The 23,551-nt window shown below is 50.2% G+C and overlaps 7 protein-coding genes across 7 annotated transcripts; 5 read left to right on the top strand and 2 right to left on the bottom strand.

The window, feature by feature from the left end:
* Positions 1 to 170: 170 nt before the first annotated feature.
* Positions 171 to 1,947, top strand: AA0111_g11125 (Vanillyl-alcohol oxidase; the record flags this gene model as incomplete). The annotated part of the gene is made up of 3 exons (XM_028644955.1): positions 171 to 531; positions 648 to 788; positions 839 to 1,947. 3 exons carry the CDS (start codon positions 171 to 173, stop codon positions 1,945 to 1,947), a joined length of 1,611 nt encoding a protein of 536 aa, XP_028501271.1.
* A 974-nt stretch (positions 1,948 to 2,921) lies between these two features.
* Positions 2,922 to 3,548, top strand: AA0111_g11124 (hypothetical protein; the record flags this gene model as incomplete). Its single annotated transcript, XM_028644954.1, has 1 exon — positions 2,922 to 3,548. The coding sequence occupies one exon, from the start codon at positions 2,922 to 2,924 to the stop codon at positions 3,546 to 3,548; it is 627 nt and encodes a 208-aa protein (XP_028501270.1).
* Positions 3,549 to 4,795: 1,247 nt separating this feature from the next.
* AA0111_g11123 (Lovastatin diketide synthase) lies at positions 4,796 to 13,056 on the bottom strand (the record flags this gene model as incomplete). Its single annotated transcript, XM_028644953.1, has 9 exons — positions 4,796 to 5,964; positions 6,073 to 10,677; positions 10,739 to 11,558; positions 11,608 to 11,764; positions 11,814 to 11,904; positions 11,960 to 12,302; positions 12,357 to 12,625; positions 12,687 to 12,831; positions 12,886 to 13,056. The coding sequence occupies 9 exons, from the start codon at positions 13,054 to 13,056 to the stop codon at positions 4,796 to 4,798; spliced, it is 7,770 nt and encodes a 2,589-aa protein (XP_028501273.1).
* Positions 13,057 to 14,681: 1,625 nt separating this feature from the next.
* Positions 14,682 to 15,759, bottom strand: AA0111_g11122 (hypothetical protein; the record flags this gene model as incomplete). Its single annotated transcript, XM_028644952.1, has 2 exons — positions 14,682 to 14,839; positions 14,889 to 15,759. The coding sequence occupies 2 exons, from the start codon at positions 15,757 to 15,759 to the stop codon at positions 14,682 to 14,684; spliced, it is 1,029 nt and encodes a 342-aa protein (XP_028501272.1).
* A 767-nt stretch (positions 15,760 to 16,526) lies between these two features.
* AA0111_g11121 (hypothetical protein) lies at positions 16,527 to 17,885 on the top strand (the record flags this gene model as incomplete). The annotated part of the gene is made up of 4 exons (XM_028644951.1): positions 16,527 to 16,748; positions 16,818 to 16,925; positions 16,990 to 17,381; positions 17,438 to 17,885. The coding sequence occupies 4 exons, from the start codon at positions 16,527 to 16,529 to the stop codon at positions 17,883 to 17,885; spliced, it is 1,170 nt and encodes a 389-aa protein (XP_028501275.1).
* A 345-nt stretch (positions 17,886 to 18,230) lies between these two features.
* AA0111_g11120 (hypothetical protein) lies at positions 18,231 to 19,807 on the top strand (the record flags this gene model as incomplete). Its single annotated transcript, XM_028644950.1, has 2 exons — positions 18,231 to 18,283; positions 18,340 to 19,807. The coding sequence occupies 2 exons, from the start codon at positions 18,231 to 18,233 to the stop codon at positions 19,805 to 19,807; spliced, it is 1,521 nt and encodes a 506-aa protein (XP_028501274.1).
* An 868-nt stretch (positions 19,808 to 20,675) lies between these two features.
* AA0111_g11119 (hypothetical protein) lies at positions 20,676 to 22,425 on the top strand (the record flags this gene model as incomplete). Its single annotated transcript, XM_028644948.1, has 2 exons — positions 20,676 to 20,906; positions 20,959 to 22,425. The coding sequence occupies 2 exons, from the start codon at positions 20,676 to 20,678 to the stop codon at positions 22,423 to 22,425; spliced, it is 1,698 nt and encodes a 565-aa protein (XP_028501252.1).
* Between the last annotated feature and the right edge of the window lie 1,126 nt (positions 22,426 to 23,551).

Genomic DNA, 23,551 nt, shown 5'->3' with positions numbered 1-23,551 from the left:
ACATTGACAGTCTCCGTAACGGATGTGCCACTAGCCCTTGCAACAACGGATACCACGAGGGACTATAAGAAGGTCTGATGCTCCCTGTAGCGACTGTCCTTTTGAACGACTTATTGCTTCTTGTCCGTATTGTTCAAAGTATTACGACAAAATTAGTTTACATCATCGTTATGGTCGCTATCGCAAAGCCACTTGTGCTGCCACCCAACGTCAGCAACCATGCCTTTAACAACTTCATAACAGCTTGTCGAGATGTTGGCGGCGAGAACATTGAGGTCATATCCTCCGCGTCTCAGATCAACGACGGCAATTACATGAAGCCAAACTACACGCATGACCCTCATCACATCTTGAAGCAAGATTTCTTCCTCGCTTCAGCTGTCGTCGCCCCCCGCAACGTCGCCGATGTGCAGACTATCGTCAAGGCTGCGAACAAGTACCTTGTACCACTATGGCCTATCAGTATCGGGAGAAACTCGGGCTACGGAGGCGCCGCTCCACGTGTATCTGGTAGCGTAGTCGTTAATATGGGTAAAAATATGAACAAGATATTAGAAGTCAATGTCGAGGGCGCGTACGCTCTGGTCGAGCCAGGTTATTAGTCACATCTGATCTTAGTTCTGTTCACAATGTTGACGTTCGTTTAGGGGTCACATTTCACGATTTTCATACCTACCTCGTCGAGAATAACCTTCGTGACAAGCTTTGGCTTGACGTGCCTGATCTCGGTGGTGGTTCGGTTCTGGGGAATACTATGGAGAGAGGTGTCGGCTACACGCCTTACGGTGGTAGGTACTACCATGAAAGCTTGTCAGCCCCCATCTGATTTCATCGTTAGATCACTTCATGATGCATTGCGGTATAGAGCTAGTCTTACCGAGTGGCGAGGTCATTCGTACTGGTATGGGTGCGCTACCTCATCCTCACGAGAAGGGCGGCGTTCCTCCCCAAGACCAACCTTGGAACGACTCGGCGCAGTTGTTTAACTACGGCTTCGGTCCTTACGTTGATGGAATATTCACTCAATCCAATCTAGGTATCGCTACGAAGATGGGCATGTGGCTCATGCCGAACCCGGGTGGTTATCAGTCATATCTCATCACGATTCCTCGTGAGGACGACTTGAAGCAAGCTGTTGACATCATACGACCGCTGCGATTGAATATGGTTCTCCAGAATGTACCTACGATCCGGCATATTCTTTTGGATGCCGCTGTTTTGGGTCATAAATCCGATTACACTTCAGACATCAACAAGCCTCTTACAGACGCGGAACTAGACGCTATAGCTAAGAAGCTTGACCTTGGTCGATGGAACTTCTACGGTGCGCTTTACGGACCCCAGCCAATCCGTGACGCGATGTGGGCTGTTGTTAAAGAGTCTTTCTCGGCCATACCAGGAGCAAAATTCTACTTCCCGGAAGACCGAAAGGAGGCAAACTCAATCTTGCATACGCGCCACAAAACTATGCAAGGAATTCCCACTTACGATGAGCTGAAATGGTTGGATTGGTTACCAAATGGCTCGCATCTCTTCTTCTCGCCAATTTCTAGAGTGAATGGCGATGACGCGACTAGGCAATTCGCTCTCACCAAAGCGCGGTGCCATGAAGCTGGCCTTGACTTCATCGGTACGTTCACGATTGGTATGCGCGAAATGCATCATATCGTATGTATCGTCTTCAATCGCGAAGACGATGAACAAAAGAAGAAGGTTGTATGGCTGATCAAGACGCTGATTGATGATTGTGCCAAGCAAGGGTGGGGAGAGTACCGAACACATCTTGCAGCTATGGATCAGATCATGGACACATACTCGTTCAATAACAACGTCTTCAGGCGATTTAATGAGACGATCAAGAACGCAGTTGATCCTAATGGAATTCTTGCGCCAGGCAAATCGGGGATTTGGCCGAAGCAGTATGATCGCAGGCAGTGGAAGCTATAGGGTTCAAGTTGCGCGCAAAGGTGACGTATTTTTGATAGCTGGCAGTGATCGAGATTTCTCTGCTCCAGTCAAATCGCCATTGTTGTAGTCACCCTAGTGATACCAACATGCCCACACAACGTGATTGCTCATCGCTTAAGCGTGTAGTCCGTGCCTCGACATCTAAGTCCTGGTTCGGCGTACACGTTGTCAAGAAAAAGCCATCTCATGTTGTTATTGGTGCTTTCCATGCCCACTAGCGTGATGCCTATGTAGTCAAAATTCTCGCCTTTTCTTCTTCAGAACCTTTAACCCCATACCTACACACATACACATTCTTTTACTCACATGTCAGACATATCTGAGAGGTCTCTGGGATTGTGGAAGGCGGTTCGCGAGTCCCTCAGCCGATTTGACTGGATCGGCTGGGGATCACCACCTTCCTCTGGGGCGCCGTGCTGGTCACCGCGTTGCTGATCCCGGTCAGATCATCAATCCATCACTTCGACTCTTCAACACGTTATACCATTTCATCACAGTGTGCGACCATCGATACCATCCACAGACACCGTTTTTACTTCCAGATATCTCCGCATGAATTCTAAGCACTACCGCACACCAAGCCCGGCTGACGAACGCCCTGCTCTTTCCTTCGATCGAGAATCCAAGCGGCCAAGAAGAACAGATCCGGCGCCAGTTGCCCGCACACAACGCAACCTGAGAGTTGGAGATCTTAGACAACTCCTGACAATATGGGATTTCACGATAAAGTCCAATCAACAAACAGAATTAGCGGTAGACCAGGCTGCTACCATAGTCTTTTCGGGTAATTTGATGTTCCCTGATGAGGAACAGCGAAGAAACACTATATGGCGCCAAGTCGACCAATGACTTGTGCAAATCTTGTTCATACACGGGTAGGGCATTAGAAACACATATATATAATTACCATTGTTGCCCACAAATCTAATAGGTTTACGTCCTTCACGTTCAAGATGCAGAAGGCAGTACCACAGCTTCGGATATCGTCATCAACAACAGTCACCCCCATACCGCTGCCTTCATGGCTAAAGATATCGTACATCGTCATCGGCGACCCTTTGTTCGACGGATTTATTCCCGATGCGATCGAACCAGACGAAGCAATCCAATCTGGAGACAGGATAATTGATCATAGTGGCGTAATACGGGGGAGCGGCACCGTTGGAGCATTCATACGATCCGGCAACGACCTTTACACACTGACTGCTGGCCACATCGTGAACGACGCAGCAGGAACGACATTCGAGATCGAATACCGGGTCACAGAAACGAAGATCCGCGCCGACCATCTGAAGTTGCGGCATCCTGACCGCCATGACCCCTGGACCCGAGAGGTTAAAATCCTCCGGGTCAGGACAGAAGATCGAGACCGAGTCGAACCTTATCTAAAGCGCGTCAACATTCACAAATACAGTAAACAAGGAGAAGCGAAACACTTCGACATGGAGAACGATAGCGCACGAGGTTGGGCTATGGTCGGAGTTGTGCAAGCAAGGTCAGTACTCTACGTATATAAGGAGGGCCGCACGACCCGCAAGCCATTTGGGGTTCCTAGTGGTGTACTGGACTGCGTATCATAAAGCTTGGCTTCCGCAAAGAAGAACTCACATACTACCGCCTGGAGGACGAATTGGAGATGCAATGCACGACCCAGCAGTATGAAGCCCTACTAGCATTAGTGACAACAGCATTTGCCCCACACAGAGAAAAGATTAGACAGATACAGAAATGATAAGCTATTTCTTACAGCTTACATTATCTTCCAACAAGAGAGTTCACAAAGATTAATAGCGTTGTAGTCTTCCAGACTCTATATCTCTGTGTAGAAAGCTCTAACACGCTTCATTGTAGTAGGAAGAAGTACTCTGCTCTGAAGACATATTGAGTTTTTCTCTCAAGGTAGTGAGAGCGTCAGATGAGGTTGCGTGGCTATTCGAGTCAACTTTGGCTTTCACCACCTATTGGCGGGGGTGGGTGTTTTTCGTTGTAGGGATTCGATACCATTTGCACTTGCATTTCCATTCTTGTCGAATGGTTTGTCGCCGGTGCGTTGAACGATTATTGCTTTGTCAAGTCACCATGGAAACCTATACTCGATTGACGAGCTACGTGAACTGTAGCTTCTCTTCTACGACGAGGTCGAGATGATTGCGCGCAAGGTGACTGTTCACGAACTCTAGATATGGCGATGTGGAAGGAGTGCGCGCGGGTTATTTTAGCATTCACGATCCTGTTGTTCATGAAAGTACAAGAACAATGACCGCTGCCTAGCAGATCTCAGGCGTTCAGCATTGCTAAACACGAGATTTTGGTTCTCGCGGAGCGTTTTACGGCGATGGTTGTTGCGTGAGAGGTCTCGAGCCGCCCGGTCGCAGTAGTCGTGATTAATGCCCCACTCCCGCGCTCTACCCGCAGCGCGTGGGGTTGGTCGCGCGTATACAACTACCTATAACGCGAAACTACCACACACAATGACGTCGGATCATCGTCGAATCGCGCGCAATCGACGGCGCTCGTCTCGCTTACTCTATTGAGAATATTATCTCCACACCGCCCGCCTCTCCCGACTCCCTGAGTGCCTCAAAAACCGTCGAATCCACCGGTCCTGCCGCCCGATGACCTCTTTCCTCCCGCCCCGAGCGAGAGCATACCGTGGTCAGCTCGTAGGCCAAATAAAGTACGGCAAAGTGAAGCTATAGTTGGCTTAAGCGATGAGTACGGTGATCATAGTGGATGGAAGACGAAGCTCGCCTGATCAAAATGTAGTGCGGTAGTTTGTTCTGGCACAGGTACGGATCTGCTCTAGCGACCTGGAACTCGACAAAGCTTATGCTTTGGCTACCGTCTTCCTGATTTGGCTGTTCTTAGTCACCAGCTGCGCGATAGCCAGAATTGACTTCCCGCTCATCAACTCGAACACCGGCACATCCGCCATGAACTCCTTCGTGATCCAATTACGAATCTCCACCGCAACGAGCGAATCGACCCCGTACAAATGTAGAGCCTTGTCTGTATCTACGCCTTCCAGAGACATGGACAGCGCACGTGCTATCTTCCTTACCAAGGAGTCGACGACGACGCGATCCATCTCCTCCACACTTTCGGCTTGTCGAAACAGGGCTGCCGAGTTCACACCGTTTGCTTGCATGGAGCTGCTCGCCATGGCTTCTGTCTGAACGAAGTAGGCGAAGAGGGATTGGTGCATATGCTCCATTGGCATAGTGCCGTTGTCAAGAGCGAGATCCGCCGGCGTGGTGATACCCATGGTTACTTGGCCATTGACGGTTGAAAGATTTGGCGGGTGCTCAGGGTCGCAAAGGATATCCATCAGCGCGAGGAACTCTGCTTCGTCGATTGCTCTCAAACCTTCATACCGCTCCAGGGTTTTCTTGACGCCTTCATTTTCCGCCACGAAGCCAACCGTGCTCATCAGACCGAGGTCAATCGACACTGCCTTTCGTCCCTGGGACTTCCGAAACGAAGATAGTGCGTCTTGGAATGTGCAGCCTGCTGCGTAGTTGGATTGCCCGGCGTTGCCAAGAACGCCAGCTGCAGATGAGAGCAGGATGAAGATGTCTAGGTCATTCGGGAGTAGAGCATGAAGATTCCACGACGACTTGACTTTCGAATCGATGGTCTTTTTCCATTGAGCATGCGTCATGTTGTCGAAAATCGAATCTTGTATAACCATGGCCGCATTTATGCACCCACGAATTGGACCTACGACTGGTGCACACTGATCTAGCATCAGTTTGAGTGACGCCATATCGGAAACGTCACAGCTTGGCGTTAGAATGGTGACACCCGATTTGATTGCGTCGATCACAGTCTTAAAGGCAGCTTCGCCACGAGGTCCGGATCTGGATGGCACAATCATCTGTTTTGCGCCTCTCGATATCATCCAGCGGAGGATAGAACGTCCCACGCCCCCCAGACCTCCGACGACCAGATACGCAGCTTCGGGATCGAACTTCCAGGTAGGGCGATGTATGAGATCTTTCTACTACGCGTCAGCCAGAACTTAAATGCTAGAAAGGTATCCATGACTTGCCGGTACGACGTCACCATGGTCCAGCGTGACAATAACACGTCCCGTGCTTCTACCGGTTTGCATGTACCGAAAGGCGTCTTCGATCGCCGGTACTGGAAATTTGTTCAATGGTGTTGGGCAGACGATTGCCTTCGCCTGGACTAAGTTCATTGTCTTGTGGAAGAGCGCTCTTGACGCTTCTGGCCGGTGGAAAGCAAGGTCGCGAAGGTCTACTGCGGAGAAAGTTCTGTTTTTTGCGAAACTAGCCATTGGCAACGGAGAGTTTGCGTAGATGTCGGCCTTGCCTATTTCAACGAATCTTCCATACGGGGCGACACATTCCCATGACGATTTCTGACCTTCGCCAACTAGTGAGTTTAGCACCACATCTACCCCATATCCATTGGTGACTCGCATGATGCCTTGAGCAAAGCTCAGATCTCTGGAATAGAGGATGTTGGCAGCTGGAACACCATATTCCTTGATAAGCAACTCTTTCTTATGATCATAACCCACAGTAGCGTAGACTTCAGCACCGAGCATTTGGGCAACTTGGATCGCGACCTGTCCTGTACCGCCGGACGCGGCATGGATGAGTATCTTCTCACCCTTCTGAAGGCGCGCTACATCCACGAGAGAGTGCCACGCCGTCATTACTGGGTTGATGACTCCACAAGCCTCCTCCAAGGAGAGCGTGTCCGGAACCTTGATGGCATCTCCCTCGTCGCAGTACACATATGTGCGCATACAGCCAAACATTGACGTACTTACGCGATCGCCAGGACGTAGCTGAGTACACTTAGGACCAACCCTTCTGACCGTGCCAGCGCAATCTGTCCCGAATTCGTTTTCGTCCAGTCGGCCAAGTGCACCAAATACATCGCGGAAGCCCACTGCCCAGGCTTGGGTCTCAATTTCAATCTCCGTTGGGCCAAGCTCGCTGGAGTACTCGTCTTCGATGAAACATAACGATTCAAGAGACCCTCGTGACGCAACGTGTAGTTTTAGAGGTGGCCCTGGAAGCCATGCTTCGTGTCTCGTGATCGGTGACATGCAAGAAACTACATCTCTATTAAGATCAGCTTCGAACACCAGACGTCCAGTCATGATCTTTCCATCTCGAACCGTGTACTCTAGCTCGGGGGACACGTCCTCAAATGCTGAGCGAAAGACTTGTACGATGCACCGCTGGCAAATTTGGATGTCGGAAGCGTCGTGCTCCAGAGTGAGGGAAATGATCTTCTTGCTGTTGTTCTCAGCTCGTATCACTCTAAGCAAACCGTCCTTGATACTGGTACACGGCGAAAATTGCTGAGATGTGAGTGCTGCAGTCACCCAGAGCAAGTGTTTCGACTGTTGCAACCAGGTCTGAACCAGTCGGAACTCATCTCTCGATGGCTCGGCCAAGATTGATCCTTGCATATCTGCGAGGAATAGGATGCAGTTCGATGGACCGATTTCCGCTTCAGCGATGTGCGAAAGCGTAAAAAGGATCACTTCACAAGTGAAGGAAGCGGATATCGCAGTCCACACCGCTCGAGCCAGATTCTTTTGCTGCTCGTCATGATCATTGATGACCACTAACACCCTTGAGACCTCAATCACTGCTTTCGATGTCTTCTCGGCTGTAGAAGTGATGATGGTCACATAGTTCGCCCTTGGGTCCTCATAATCCTTGACAAGCAACTCGTTGCCAGTAAACCCAGTCTCTTTCAGCAGAACATCCCACTGCACCTGGGTGAGCGTCGGGCACCATTCGCGGGACGTTTCTTCGGCACACCACCACCCTGGAAGCACACCGAAACCAAAGCTCATAGGGAAGCATTCTGGAGCTTGTGTAATTTCCAGGAAGACGAGCTGGCCACCGGGTTTCAGTGCACGCCGAAGATTGCGCATAGTTTTGGCCAGGTTTTTGGTGGCATGCAACACACTGCCCGCAAAAATCATGTCGCACGATCCAGGCTCGATGTTCGCACTGATGTCGCTTTCGAGATCGATGGTCTTGAAGGTCATCCGACTCGCGTAGTTTGCAAAGCGTTCACGAGCCCCTTCGAAGTAGGCGGGTGAGACATCAGTGTAGACGTACTCGCGGAAAGAAGTGCCACCAGTACGTTGTTCGATCTGGTGTAGCATCGTCAGGATCTGGTTCGTCATGCCACCTGTTCCCGCTCCAACTTCAAGAATCTTCTGATTAGGGTTTTGATGGACGGTCAGTTCAAGAAAGTTGTATAGCTTCTCATTGCATGTGCGGTGGAAGAAAGCATCGTACAAGTCGTGAGCTACAGGTGTTGTGAAGAGTAGATCGAGTGCATCAGTCTCGCCGCTGATGATCGAAGGCAAGTTTTCGAGCACTTCAAGACACAGTCTCCACGATGGTCTGCTCTCTCGAAGGCGTTCAAGCCTCAAGCCGAGCTGTGCATCGCTAACTTCATCCGCAGCTTTACCTGGCGTTTGCCGAAGTTGTCGCTCGATCCACATCACGAACCGCTTGAGGTGAGTCGGTGTCCCTGGTTCTACCAAACCTTGGAGTTGGGGAAGAATGCGTTGGAGTCGTGCGCGGATAGCATCTTCCAACGAGATGCAGTATTCTATCTCCGAGATTTCGTCATCTTTGTTGTCTGACTTGCAGTGTTCAGAAAGTTGTTGCTTGGTGAGCAGAGATAGCTGCGGCTTCCAATCGATACTATGCACCAATCGCTTTTGACCATCGTCTGCGGAGGTCTTGCTGGCGACGGCCGACATGCCAAGGTGTTTACCGTTGCAGAGCAGTTGTCCAGGATCACTGAAAGCCATCATAGAACAGTTGAGCCCGGTCATCTGTATGTTCGGTTTCGCCTGGGTCATGATCCGGATCGAATTGGTTTCTGGATGCTGCCATCCCGTTGCGGAAACCCAGAGGTCGCGCATACTACTTGGGATGAATGTTGAAAGCTTCTTGGTCATTCCTCCTGAAGGCGCTGTGCAACACAGCTGCAGGCAGTTGTCGAGTACAGTCGGGTGCACCACACCCTCATAGGGCTCTTCAGAGTTGTCAACGCGCGATACACAGAGCTCACTCCCGTCCCAGAAGATGTCTTTTGAAAGAGCGAATGCTTCGCCATACGAGAGACCCTGTCTGTCTAGCCATTCGTAAAAGTCTTGCGAACTGATGCGCTTGGTACACGAAAGCTTTGCTTCCTTGTAGCGGCTGACGCAGGCTTCCGCTGTTTCACGTGCTTCAAGTCCTCCGTCAACTTCGGATGTGGCACCCGTCTTAGGCTGCGCATGAATGGTAGCCTTGAAACACTCCGTCCATCTTCCATTGTCGTCGATCGAAAATATTACGACATCGAATCGCAGGGCCTCTCGCTCGTAAGCTGCCTTAATCGGACGCAGCTGTGTCACGACTTCGGTCTTTCGTTCCGTGCTGACAAATATTGGAGTCGCAAATGTCGCTTCCTTGACCAGAAACCCGGACAGTGTCTGGTGCGACTGTACTGTTTGTTTTATAGCTTCCAATGCCATGACGATCATACCAGCCGCCGGAAACACTATGACGCCAGACACGACGTGTTCCGCAATCCAAGGCGTCTCTTGGGTAGAGAGCATCTTGCGCCATCGCGGTTCAAGTGAATTCCAGTCGGTCACACGTATGCCAAGTACACTTCTTGGAGCAGCACCACGCAGACGCCAGTCACGGCTTAATCGGCTTTCGAACCAATGCTGTTGAGTACGATCGAACGGATACTTTGGTGTATCCGAGAGTAGCATAGGCAAGTTTGAGCTAGCAGTGTATCGATTGACTGCAGTGATGGAGACAGGGTAGCCACGGGTAAAGAGATGACCGGCTACTTCCATTGTGGTCTTTACAGGTGACACAAGCTTCGACAAGACGGATGCATATGCGAAGGTCCTGTAATTCGGCACCTGGCTTAATGTCTCCTTGATGGGTCGCCGTAGTGCTCCGTGGGGGCCGACCTCGATGTAGTCGGATATCGCTCTGATGCCATCTAGCTTCGGTGCAGCTATTGCGAGATACTGCAGCGCATCGAGGAAGCGCACTGGCGAAGTAAGGTTGTCGGCCCAGTATTGTGCCGTACACAAGTCTGTCGCGGTAATCCTTTGTCCTGTGACTGAAGACACCATCAGAGTAGCACATGATCCAGGTGTCGACTCAACGAGATCGTTCAGGCACGAGACGTATTCCTGGGCCATCTCATTCATAACCACAGTGTGATATGCGATTCCAGTGTTCAGCTTCTGTGCAAATATGTGGTCATCATCAAGATGACGTTTCAGTGCATCAACGTCTGCTTCAGGCCCCGCTAAAGTCACGTTCGAAGGACTGTTAACGCAGGCCACCCGGATGTTCGCGTCCGAAAGATACTTGTCGACGTACGCACGAACTTGGCCTTCTTGAAGGTTGGCAGACATCATGGCTCCAGTCTTCATGGAAGCTGCCAACTGCGCAGCCAACTGTCCACTCAGTCTACCTCTGTGATAGGAAATTCTGCAGGCGGACTCGAGAGACAATGCACCAATAGTGTATGCAGCCGCAATCTCACCGGATGAGTGGCCAACAACAGCCACCGGAGCAATGTGGAAGCTCCTCAACAACTCAACAAGGGCTATCTGAAGAGCGGTGCATAGGGGCTGACTGAACTGCGGAAAATTGATTCTCTCTCCGCTTTTCATCTCATCTGATATCATTGGTCAGCTATGTGCGTATTGTGTGTAGAGAGTCGAGGCAAGACATCATACCGAATAAAGACCATTCAGCCCCGATGCTTTGGAAAATGTGATCGGCCTGAGTCAGAACGTCCTTGAACACCGGATAGTCAATAAGTTCGAGCCCCATCTTCGCATACTGGGCGCCTTGGCCTGTGAATACGAAGCAAAGCTGTGGCTCCCCTGATGATCGTACGCATTTCAGATTTGGCAGACCTAAACTCGAAGACGATGAGTCCAAACCAGCGACTATGAATGATCGCATGGACATTGTATTTCGACGCGCTGCGAGAGTGTAAGCGAGATCGTCCAGCATCCTGGGCGCTCCAGCTATGCTGCGATCATAGTATTCTGCGTATTGCTGATGGATTCGCTTCAAGGCCGCTTCGTCGCGGGCAGTGAAGGTTAGAATCTGGCGGTGGTTTGGAGATATGCCGTGTGACACAGTATTGTCGTCGGTCTTCTTCTCCGAGCCCTGAGTCAATTGAGTTTCCGTTTCACTAAGGACTGCTGACAGCCCATTGGTAGTCGTCAAAGCCACGACATCAGTAGATGATGAGGTCACGCCATTGGCTCTCGCAGCATCATCGATACCAGAAGTTGGTCCGTCGACTTTCTCTTCCGATACTGATCCCATCACTTTCACATCGTTCTGGCGGCGTCCGTTCGACGTTGCTGGCAGCGCAATGTTCGGTGTTTCGATGCTACGGAGACTGTCTCGCAAACTGAGCGTTTCAAGTGTATGATACGCATCGTCGAGAATAGCGTGAGCATTCGAGCCACCGAAGCCAAACGAGTTGACGGAAATTCGACGCAAGCCTTCACCTGGCCAACGAGTACAAGACGCTGGGACCTTGAAGCTGTCAGTACCAAGTAGACTCAAAGTGTAGAACTGCCATTACCTGGATATTATTTCGTTTAGCATTGACCTTCGTATTCAGCCTCTCAAACAGCGCGTTCGGTGGTATGAAACCTTTCTCAAGAATGAGGATGGATTTGGCAATCCCGGCCAGTCCACTTCCACCCTCAAGGTGTCCAATATTGGTCTTGACAGACCCACTTCATAATTGTAAGTAGATGCGCACTTATATCTGGGGGGTTGACTGACACAAAAAGAGGGGCTCTGGGCGAGCGAGCTGTTCTGAAGACAGCACCAAGAGCTCTCATCTCCATGGCATCTCCGATTTGTGTTCCGGTACCTAGACTCTCAGTTAGAAGGCCATACCGAAGTCTACGGACATTACAGGGACTGACCGTGAGCTTCTATGTAGCGTGTTGATTCGAATCCAAGATTGCAAGTCCGGTACGTATGTCGAATAAGGTTCTCTTGCGACACCGAACTTGGTTGGGTGATCCCTGGTGTTCGACCGTCTTGGTTCGATCCTGTGCCTCGAATGATAGCACGTATGTTATCCCCATCTGAGATTGCCGTGGAAAGCTTTTTGAGGATCATGACTATGACACCCTCGCCTCTGCTGTAGCCGTTCGCGCGATCGTCAAAGCTGTGGCAAATACCATCAGGCGACAGCATGTTCATGTTACTCAGATATAATGAGTATTCGGGGTCCAACATCAGACTTGATCCTGCGACAAGCACCTAATGGGGTATTAGTATGGCATCACAGTGCAGACTGGGTTGAGAAGTCTTTACCGTAGAACTTTGACCTGATCGGATCGACTGGCAGCCAAGATCTACTGCAATCATGCTTGAGGAACAAGCCGTATTCAGTTGCATGGAAGGGCCCTTCAGATCGAAGTACCAACTTAACCTGTTGGCCATGATGGATACTGATATACCGGTCGCCGTAGTCATTGGTGCGTCATCTGGATCTTTAGAGATCGTCCTATGATAATCGCTTTCCATCGTGCCAACAAACACGCCTGTTTCGGTTCCAGCAATGCGACTTAGTGGTATTCCCGCTGAGCCTGTCAGAACACACCCGAGAGCATGCGTAGTAAGATTAGATAAACAGTAACGTACCGTTTTCTAGTGCATGGTAAGATGTTTCCAACAGCATGCGTTGCTGTGGATCCATCGCCGATGCCTCTTTCGAGGATATGGAGAAGAACGGAGCATCGAAACTGGCCAGATTTTGTTTTAGAAAATGTCCTCGGGTCGAGGTCAACTGTGTATGATTGTGTTAGAGCCGCGCGTCTTACATTCCTTGGTCTGAACCTACGGTGTTGAGTGCAGCCTCAGGTGATCTTGCAAACGCGTTGACATCGACTCTCGACTTAGGCCATTCTGTCATCACACTTTGACCTTGCTCGAGTATGCGCCAGAAGCTTGCTTCATCCTCTATATCCTGGGGGAGCTTGAATGCAAGTCCAACGATAGCGATGGGTTCCATGGCGGATAGGTGACTTGAGGTTTATTGAGCTTGGAGATCTGATATGGGGCAAATGAGGTATGACTGAGTGCTAGACTGATTGGGTCTTCCAATTTGGCGATATAATTATGTTGCTGTTAAGTCGATATGTATTCGACAACGAGAAACTATCGGATATGTCTACAAAAGATGTTCGTATTTGTGAGTCGGATTATTGCCTGGAAGTCTCTACTTCGATTGACGTATGAATCGTCTTTGCCGCCGTCAATTCCACCAGACTAGGCAACATCAGCGGTAAGACATGATATCACATATTCTGTTACTGCTAGAACTTCGAACCGACACAATGGCGTGCATGTATATCTTTCAGCCCCCGTTGCTCAGCGTTTGCCCAAAATATCAATGTCGGCTTGAGCTTACCCTGTAGTGTCAGTAGCGTCGGCATTCGAACGTATATTGCCTCCAAAGCGACCATTTTATTCGGGAGATAGTCGTCCGGTGAGGCGTATTTCTGGAGCGGGTCTGCAGCGATATGGGTGTAGTACTTTAGGCTCAAGTATCAACAGCCCCGCAAGTCTCCACAATATCATAAGACGAGACTAATGCGGCTTATGTTTTCCATTGAACGAATAACATGTTTGCGAGGTTTCTGATGAGTCTGCTAGCCGGGTCCGAGATAAAGTAACCACGGGCCGTGGGCGGTTGGCGCACTGTCCGCTGACGCGCAATTGAGGGCCAGGTTCAAGCTCCGACAAACCTAGAGTGCGGAGGTCTTAGTCTTGAATCATCGGTTAGTGTTCTACAATGGGCATGTGCACTACTCAAGGATACCCACATCAGCGCTAGGGTCTCCGCTGGGGCGAACAGCCGGCTCCATACCCTGGTATGCATCGATCTAGTAAGCGCTGCCAGGGTACCACCACCCCCATGCATATTGCATGCCACTGGTGGCTGTGAGTTTACAAAAGTAGAAAGTCGTGCCACCTGATAGTAACATCTGCCAAACTTCGAACTAGCGAAACTAAGCTACAACTAGCTGGTGATTATGGAGAAGAGTGATCCGTTCCGACATGAAGATATTGCTCTCGATACACCAAAGAACCAGTCAGATCTCCAAATATAGGTCAACTTTGATATGGCAAAATAATACCCTAGCAGAATCTAAACCATCCCGAAGCCACTCAATCCCTCTACCTCCATCCATGCATACACTTGTTTGGCTGCTCCAGTGACCTTCTCTCCCGAACTTCCATCTTCAATAGCCATGACTTCCTCCACCCATACATAGATTTGTTCCACCAGGTTTATCACCTGCGTAGTGGTATTCTCAGCGTGAAATGTGACTCTAAGTCGACTTTGACCACTGGGCACAACCGGATGCTTGACAGGAAGGACGAACAATGAAGCTGAAAGGAGATGCATGTAAATCCAGTAAATATATTCCTGACGAGTCCAGATAGTAACGATGTGTGTAAGAAATGGGCGTTCTTCCCAGTCACTGGCTAACGGCACGTCGAGTAGGCCTTTTTTTCGCGCTACTGGCCAAAGTCGATGCGACGTCAATGTCTCGAAGAAAGTGCAAGCGATGGATTGAACGTTCTCTTGCCCCTATTTTCTGTCATTAATGCTTCCGTCACAAAGACATGTCATGCTGTACTTGCCTTAACTGCCTCTGGGGTACCGAGTAGCCTATGTCCAGCTCGAATTGCTGCGACGAACGGAAATGGCGGTGCTGCAGAGTAGACTGTGGGGCGCGCAAAGTTGATCAAGGCAGACTTCACGATGTCATTGCTGAGTATGATTCCTACGTTGATTGCGTTAGCTGTAACCAAAGTCATGAAAGCATTACCTACCTCCACAGGATCCCATTGCTTTTGAATACGTATGCAGTCGCACCGCAACGTCGGCTTCCAGACCCAGTTCGCACACTAGACCTGTGCCATTTGGTCCTATGAGCCCGGCGCTGTGCGTCTCATCCACTACGAATTGAATATTGCCAAGGCCTTCTGAGATTTCATCGGCTATCTCAACAAGCTCCAGTAAGGGGCAGACGTCGCCCTCCATGCTATACACTGATTCAACTGCTACGAGTATAGAGCGCCGACCTTGTTTGATCAGCGGTTGAGTATCCAGGATAGAGGTCAAGATATTCCGGAATGCGGCGATGTTGTTGTGTTGAAATTCGGTTCTCTGAATGGCAAGGCTTCGATCCATCCCATCATGGGTGGATGCATGAACCAAACTATCGTATACGATCACATCGCCAGGTCTTGGAAGTGCAGACCAAACCATGACATTCGCATCGAAAGCTGAGTTCACAATCAAACCCTGCTCAGCATTATGGTCCTTTGCAATCTCTAGCTCTGTCTCTTCAATATAGGGATAATTTCCTTCCATGACTCTTGAACCACCCGCGGCGACGCTGAAGTCCGGGTAGCGGCTCAATTCTTCGAGGAAGGCCTTACGAATCAGACCGGTAGTGTTCCAACTGAGGTAATCGTTCGAGCAGAAATCGACAGCATCTTTGGTCTGCCAGTTACTATGAACTATGGAGAACAGACTTTGAGTTGCGCGGCGCTTGTCAAGCGCTTCTTCGACATTGCGGTAGAAGGCCGGAAGGTTTTTCGTCGAATTTGGCTGGATTTGCTGAGCCTTTATTTGCTTCGTGATTGATCGATCTGGGTTGAAAAGCTGCTTGCCTCTCGTTGGGGTAGTGGTAACCATTTCCAGTGCCTCGTCCAGTATGCAGGAAAGTTGGCTGTGGTCAAGATCCGACGTATTGCTAGATCGCGCGTCGTGTAAGCAGTAGGCTGTGCGTCTGCCGTCGCAAGTACGAACAAGGATGGTTTGATCAAGAAGTTTCACAAAAGTTGAAACCTAATCTAAAAGTATGCAGTGTTACTTTTGTCAGTATTTCAAGGGAGGAAACAGTGTGTATTTTTAGCATGACATCAAGGAAAGGTACGACCTGGGGAAATAACTGAGCTCCTTTGCATGATCGTTGACAGTTTTCCAGTCGCAACGACTGCGGGAAGGATTGTCGGTAGGCGCCGTCGGAATTACCACCCCTGCTTGATGTCAGCCTGGTTGCTTTGTTGTGGGGTAGCAGTACAGGGTATCCAAAGCTCGATACCAGGGTCTGCAGGAACACAGCCCCTTCAGCGACCAGGTGATGGAGTGTTCATATTGACTGTATGCCAAGTCTGTCAGCTGTGCATGCATGATAAGCACTTGCGCCCAATCCCATGCCGGGAGGCGCCAATAGGCACATTGGCCTAGTGGCGCATACAGCCATTGTACTACCCGACTATCTGCAGCACTCTTGTGATCTCACCTTGTACCGGCTCGCAACTCCTCATTATCCGCATTCAATTTCCCATACAAACATAGACTTTTCCAATGTCTATGATCCATGCGTTTTTCCTTGTTTTCCTGCCTGGACGTCGTGCAAAACATACTCCGCCAAGACCTACAGTATTGCCATTCAAAAGATGGGAAACGCGACTTTTGATGCTATTTTATTGGAGCCTGCCCTAGATGCGCCACCTGGTGTGGTGCCCGACTTTGCCAACCCTGGTGGAAGCCACAACCTTGGGTATGGTATCGTCATCGCAACCTCTGCGATAGCATTCATCGCCGTCGCAGCACGGTTGGTGAGTAGCTCCATGGCTAAGAAGTTCGTCATCGAAGACTTCTTGATGGTTGCAGCATTGGTAAGTAATAGAATTTGGTTCATTGAGTCAGCAAGAACAGACGATGAGTGTATGCTAACCGATTCGTAGGGCGTGTTCGCCGGAAACCAATACATGACCTGGAACCTCTGCAGATGGCCAGGTGTATGGGTTCATCAATGGAACGTGGACAACAAGACACTCATTGACTTCCTCCATGTGAGTACCCTTTGATAGGCTTGCATTTCCAGTGTCGTCCGCACATCGTACTGATGTCTTCAAGGGCTCGCATTTGGGTGCTGTTTACTATGGACCAGTCGCCATGTGCATAAAAGTCGCCATCTTGGCTAACTGGCTTCGCATATTCGTCCCAACAGGAACGCGCAACGCCTTCTACTGGACCCTCCATGTATTGATCTGGACCAATGTACTTTACTACACCATCACGACCTTCACTGAAGTGTTCCGCTGCTGGCCGCGTGAGAAGATCTGGAATCCCTGGTTTGAAGGTGGCACGTGCTCTGTCGACGTATTAGGACAGAATCTTGCAACCAGTGTTCTGAACTTCATCTCGGATACAGTCATCCTCGCTATTCCGCAATGGGTGATCTGGCATCTGAACATGTCGCGCGACCAAAAAGTAGGCCTATCCTTGCTTTTTGTCGTAGGTCTCGGGTTCGTAAGCTCCTTCAATACCACCGTGATTACGAGACTAACCACGCGTTATTTAGGGCATGGACCATGGGTGTGGTGCGTACAGTATACTTCGTCAACTTACTCCACTCCGACGATGTTACTTATCAGATGACTGGCGTCGCTTTATGGACAATCTGGGAGGTCACAACCGGTTTCCTTATCATGGGGATACCTGCGTTCCCTCGGATCGCCAAAGCTGTACCAGTACCTGATGCCGTATCATCGTTCTTCCGCTCATTGTCGAGCGGCAGCAGACAGAATGGCTCATCCGGGCCAAAGAAATGGCAGGTGATGTACAAGCCGAAGTCTCGACAGCGTCGCAGCGTGTTTGAGGTTGAGAGCGAACTGAATACGCAAGATCTGTTGTCGACAAGCAGCGTTGATGATTCTAGAAGCAGGAGCGACGATGTTCGGGAGCCAGAGATGGTACATGTACGTGTAACGAAAGGGGTTGCTCAGAACAGGCAGCTGCAGACTGTCTAAGCTCTTCATAGAAGGAAGTACGTATATACAAGCCAATGGAAATATCGTAGAGTGATGCAAAGCGCACGGATCTGATGGTTATGCAAGGAGAGTGAGCAAGGTCGCATGTGCGATGTCAATTTAAGTCTGCAGCGTCCAACAGTCCGTGCGGACGCGCTAAGCCGACTAGCTCGGTGTGGCGTGGCTCCTCCAGCGCTGCGTATATAGACCACCAGTAGTCATCTACCATACCAAGGGCAGAAGCGCTACAGGTGATTGTATATCTGCTTCTACCACTATCGCAGTTCCTCATCTTCCTTCAGGTAATCATTCGGTACCCGTGGCACATGCGAACGGACTACAATCATGGCCTCAACTAATGGCAAAGCGGGCGCCGTGATTCGCGGGATGGGATGCCAGTAAGTGCAACAATACACCAAGATTTCACTGGAGCGTGAGTGTTCACACGTAGCAGTGAAGCTTATCAGCTGGCGATGCACACACTCGACCAGTACCGCGGCACCATTGTCGTCTGCCGCTACTTCCCGCCACCAATCCTTGCCCGCCCAGAATCATTCGTAGACCTCCAAGCTCGATTCGTCGATTCCGTTGCACGAGTTGTGATCTCTCAGCCTCATCTACAGGTCGGAATCACCGGGGAGCATTCGAAGAACCCCACCTTCGTTCGTCTGAATCATCTCGATCTTCGCAACCACATTCAGTGGATTGATGTAAAAGAGTCCGCCGCACCACGGCAACAGTACCTCAAGATCGTGCAGGATCAGCTTGACATGAGATTTGAAGACTTATCGACTCGGCCGGGTTGGCGGGTGATCGTCTTACATCAGGCTGGGGCCGAATCAATGGAGGTGCTCTACGTCTGGAACCACCCACATCACGATGGCTCAAGTGGCAGAATATTCCATCAAAACTTGCTGAATCAACTCAGCGAAGCTTCTAGAAATGACAAGGAGCCAATGATCAAAGTTTCTAAGGAGTCGGATAAGTGGATTCTCAATCTACCCGATCCGACGGATAGGCTACCGCCGAATCCGGAAATGTTGTCTTCGTGGCCTGTATCACTAGGCTTCATGCTATGGGAAGTCTGGAAAAGCCTGAAACCAGAATGGATCTTCCCGCCGGGCAAAATGCATGCACGCTGGGCTCCAATCCAAGCATCCCCTTACCGGACTCAGTATTGCAACTTCGCAATCGGTAGTCAATGTGTCACGAAGCTAGTAGATGCCTGCCGTCAGCACCACACCACTCTCACAGGTCTTCTCCAGGCCCTTTGTCTAGTCTCACTTTCAACTGCGCTCCATGACGCCAGTGGCTTTGCAAGCAGAACACCGTACGACCTGCGACACATTCTACCATCCAACACTAAGCAGTACCCTTTGGTACAACCCAAAAAGCTCATGTGTAACTACGTATCAGTCGTTGAACACGAGTTCGGCACCGACCTGGTCGATTCAATCCGCTCTCAAATCCCAGCCACCTCTACTGTATCAAAATTGCCTCCAGATGCGATGAATATAGTTTGGTCCGTCTCGGCGAGAGTCCGGAAAGAGATCAAGGCAAGATTAGAGTCTGGCACACGCAACGATCTGATAGGTATTATGAAGCTATGCCCCGACTGGAACAGCCAACAGCAAAGCGAGATGCTCAGGATGAGGTATCTGTCTTGGCTAGTTACCAACCTTGGTGTCATCGACGGAGAAAGTACCGTTAGCGATGGAGGAGAGAAGGCCTGGTCACTCCGCCGAGCCGAACTCATCTTGAGTGCAGAGACACCTTCAGCTGCGTTCTCGGTGTCGATCATGACAGTCAAGGGTGGAGAAATGTGTGTCACATGTAGTTGGCAAGACTGCGTGGTTGATACGGAGCTTGGTGAGCGCTTGATGAGCGACCTTCAACGGTGGTTGGAAGACATCGGGTCGTGATCGTTCACCGGTTCATGTTATCCCTAGGCGGGTACATTAGGTGCGGGTAAATTTCTCCATGCGATTCGCCAACGTTTTGACCAATCGGACATATTATCCATCATACTTGTGGGTTTGCACAACCATCTCGCAAGGCAGACAGACCAGCCAAGGTCAAGTATTCTGTGGGCAACCGGGGAACACGCGCGCCCCAAGGTGTACAACGGGTATGGCCGCTGCCATAGTGCGACCACTGTCAGCCAAAGTCAGGCTGCCAATCGGAGTGCTAGATTGCGGCACAGCGGAGCCTGAGCTCCGCATCCTGATCGGATAATCCATGTAAGCCACTATGCCGCCTAGCCGTATCATGCATCAATAAATGATTTGAGTTCGATACTGCGAGAAGTAACATACCTTGTCAAGCGACATTTCAGAAATGATCGGCGGAGATGGTGGGGGCCAAACTGACCCACATATGCAGTGAGGGACGATCAAAATCAGCATTAGTTTAGTATCTATCGGAGTTCAGCCCATTTGGTGACTTCAATAGCTACTCGCATGGTGTGATACACCCTGGTATGAGCGCTTCGTAAAGACCGCTGCCTGGTTCAATGCTGGTCTCTATCCTTGCAATGTCTTCGCAGCATCAGCCCGCGCTACATCACCTATTGATGTGTAGCGAAGCCATTATCCTCGTCCGGTAACACTTCCTATCGCAAGATTGACCCACTGTGACGGATGAGCAATATCCGCCCAAGAATAGTCGTGACTTACCGTGGTGCATCGCTGAGATACAGTCGGTAGTTGCGAGGGTCGCCGTTAAGGAAAAGTTGTGTGCTTCTACTACCACTGCAGACGTCCTATCACGCTCATACCAAAAGAACCCAACATGGTGAATCTCGAAATTCGAAAACAAGTATGTGTGACGTCTGATGGTCCACAACCTGTTACGAGAAGCCATCACAGCGGCGACAAACGCAACCAAGTCGACAGTTATGTATCGACGCCTCAAGAGCCGCGACGTGGGAAATCACTGGCATTTCATATGTCGTTCCTCTCCCTTTTGATCATGGGTTTCATCTGTGCTCTTGATGCCACGGTACTTGGTGTCGCAATTCCTGTAAGATCCTTTGTCGAGGTGGTATACTGCTGAAGTACTGATATCAACGTAGTCCATAGTTCATGAGCTCGAAGGGTCAACCCTGGAAGGCTTCTGGGCCAGCATATCCTTCTTACTGGCGGTAGTCATCGTCCAACCACTCTACACCAGTGTCTCCAACGTCATGGGTCGCAAGATCCCCTTGTACATCTCGTACATGTTCTTCATCGCCGGGTCCATTATTTTCGGCTTAAGTCAAAGCATGGCTGTGCTAATCGCAGGCCGAACACTGCAGGGCTTTGGTGCTGGAGGCTTAGACGTCCTCAACGAGATCATCCTGGCTGATATCACGACGCTGAAAGAACGCCCAATGTACCTCGGATACTTCTCGATACCCATGTTGGCAGGCACTGTCCTTGGGCCTGTTCTTGGTGGTGTGTTCAGTCAAGATATAACATGGAGGTGGATTGGTTGGATCAACCTACCATTATCCGCCATTGGACTGATATTGGCGATTATCTTCATGAGGCTGAAGACAATTGACCAGCCACTACGTGTGAAGCTACATCGTTTGGATTGGATTGGAATCGTCCTGTTCTCTATCGGCTGCACGTTGTTTGCCTCGCCGATTGCATGGGCTGCTGGCATGTTTCCATGGTCTTCATACAAAACCTTTCTTCCTCTTATACTAGGGTTGATTGTGTTGATCGCATTTCTCCGTTACGAAAAAACGCCGGTTGAGCCAGTTCTACCATACCGGATGTTCAACGACCGCACCGCGTCCCTCACATTGCTTGCAGCCTCTCTGCATGGCGTTGTAAACTACAGCATCACTCTATATATCCCGTTGTTCTTCCAAGCCGTATATCTTAAGGGGCCATTACCAGCAGCTGTCTTGACTTTACCAGTCTGCTTTCTAGCTATTGCGACAGCAGTTGCGTCTGCAGTCGCAGTCGAGATCATGCGCAAGTACAAGATCGTGATAATTATCAGCTGGATCTTTATGGCTGTGGGTGCGGGCGTCCTTACACTTTTGGATCGCTCCTCCACATTAGCAGAGATGGAGTCATTCCAAGTGCTTCTTGGTATTGGTATCGGCCCTTTTTGGTCTGTGCTTAACCTTCCTCTGCAAGCCAGTGTGCCTGTCGACGACATGGGTTTCGCAGCCGGCATCTTGTGTTCTTTCCGCCTCTTTGGTGGTCTCATAGGACTGGCTATATCGTCAACCATCTTCAACTCAATCTTCGCCGACAACATCGCAAGCTTGCAGCCTCTACCTGGCCAGCTAGCTGCGCTCCATGATGTGAGAGAGGCGGTTGGCTTTGTGACAATCTTGAGACATGTTGAGATGTCGGCGGATGTATTGGGTAGGCTCATCGAAGCTTACAGGAAATCTATTTCCGGGGTCTTGTGGATGGTAACCGCTACTGCTGTGGTTGGATTCATCATTTCTTGGTTTATCGAAGACAAACCATTAGATCAGGAAGAGCAAGGGAAGCAGCATCTTGAGGAGAGGAAGCAACATTCTGGCCATGTATAGTAAGTCTGAGAGAGAGCTTTCGTCTTTGCTGGCTGGACTATTTCGTTGGACTTCTGCAGATGTGCCTTCACCCAAGCGTGTTAAAGCAAGCTAGCATACAAGAGGATCCGACCAGATGTGAAGCAGACAAAATTGTAGAAGCCAACAATTTGATTCTTTGTACACCTGTGATGGAGCGAACATAGATTGCAAGGCTTGCATTCGTTTGTAGGAGTGGCAGTGCGGTAGGAGGTGTTGACGGTACCTAGCCCTGCGGCAACGAGAGATAGACACCAGCTGATTGTGCGGCTCTCGTGGACCCCACCACGACGGTAATCGATTGTTTGTAGGGCAGGATAAAGCGCAAGCAAGTAACAGCCATGTTCGTTAGACGCGCAAGGCTTCAAGGATGTCTTCCGTCTGCCATTCCATCAGAGGCGGTATGCTGGGGGTGACGTAACAGCTGATTGGTCGAACCACCGGCTGGTGAAGCTCAACCTCACCACGTGTTGGCATGAGGGCGTGTTCTGTCCGGAGCTGTATGCACACACAACGAACATGGGCATCTTGCACAGCTTCCATCCCTTTGTTTGTTAGGGACACGATAGCACAATTCCATCGAGCATTCTCGAAATGTGTGAGGCGGATGAGCGGTGCCTTTTCCTGCGTTTTCGAAGACACCTAGACGCCTGCTAACGGGAATACATAACAGGCCGCCAATTCCAGCAATGTTAGTCTTCGCTTGCTTGTCTACAGCTACGTAATGATATCAACTGTCTGATTGACGCCTCTTGAAGCGATAGGAGAGTGAAACCGTTCCAGGTTGTACAGTCGCAACACATCGTGTTCACGATGCTATGCGCTCGAATCAGCTGCCTCAGCCCTCGACAAGCTACTCCTAGAATCGCAATTACAACCCCGCAATCAGCCAACTCGCGGTAGACGCCCCCTAAAATAGTTCAGCCAGTATAGATGTACCTGTCATCGCCCTCTGAACCATCGTTATCTTCACCACCCATCCTTGCCACCAACGAGTAGCGGTCGCAGACCGAGTCGCGCACAGGACAACGACGCGAATCTATAAAAACAGGAGCGCCGAGAGAAGACTTATTGGTAGCGAAAAGCCCGCACACCAACAGAGGAACAG

Source organism: Alternaria arborescens (genome assembly GCF_004154835.1).
Source record: "Alternaria arborescens strain FERA 675 chromosome Unknown contig_44, whole genome shotgun sequence".
Taxonomy (NCBI): domain Eukaryota; kingdom Fungi; phylum Ascomycota; class Dothideomycetes; order Pleosporales; family Pleosporaceae; genus Alternaria; species Alternaria arborescens.
This window is presented reverse-complemented; position numbering and strand designations above follow the sequence as displayed.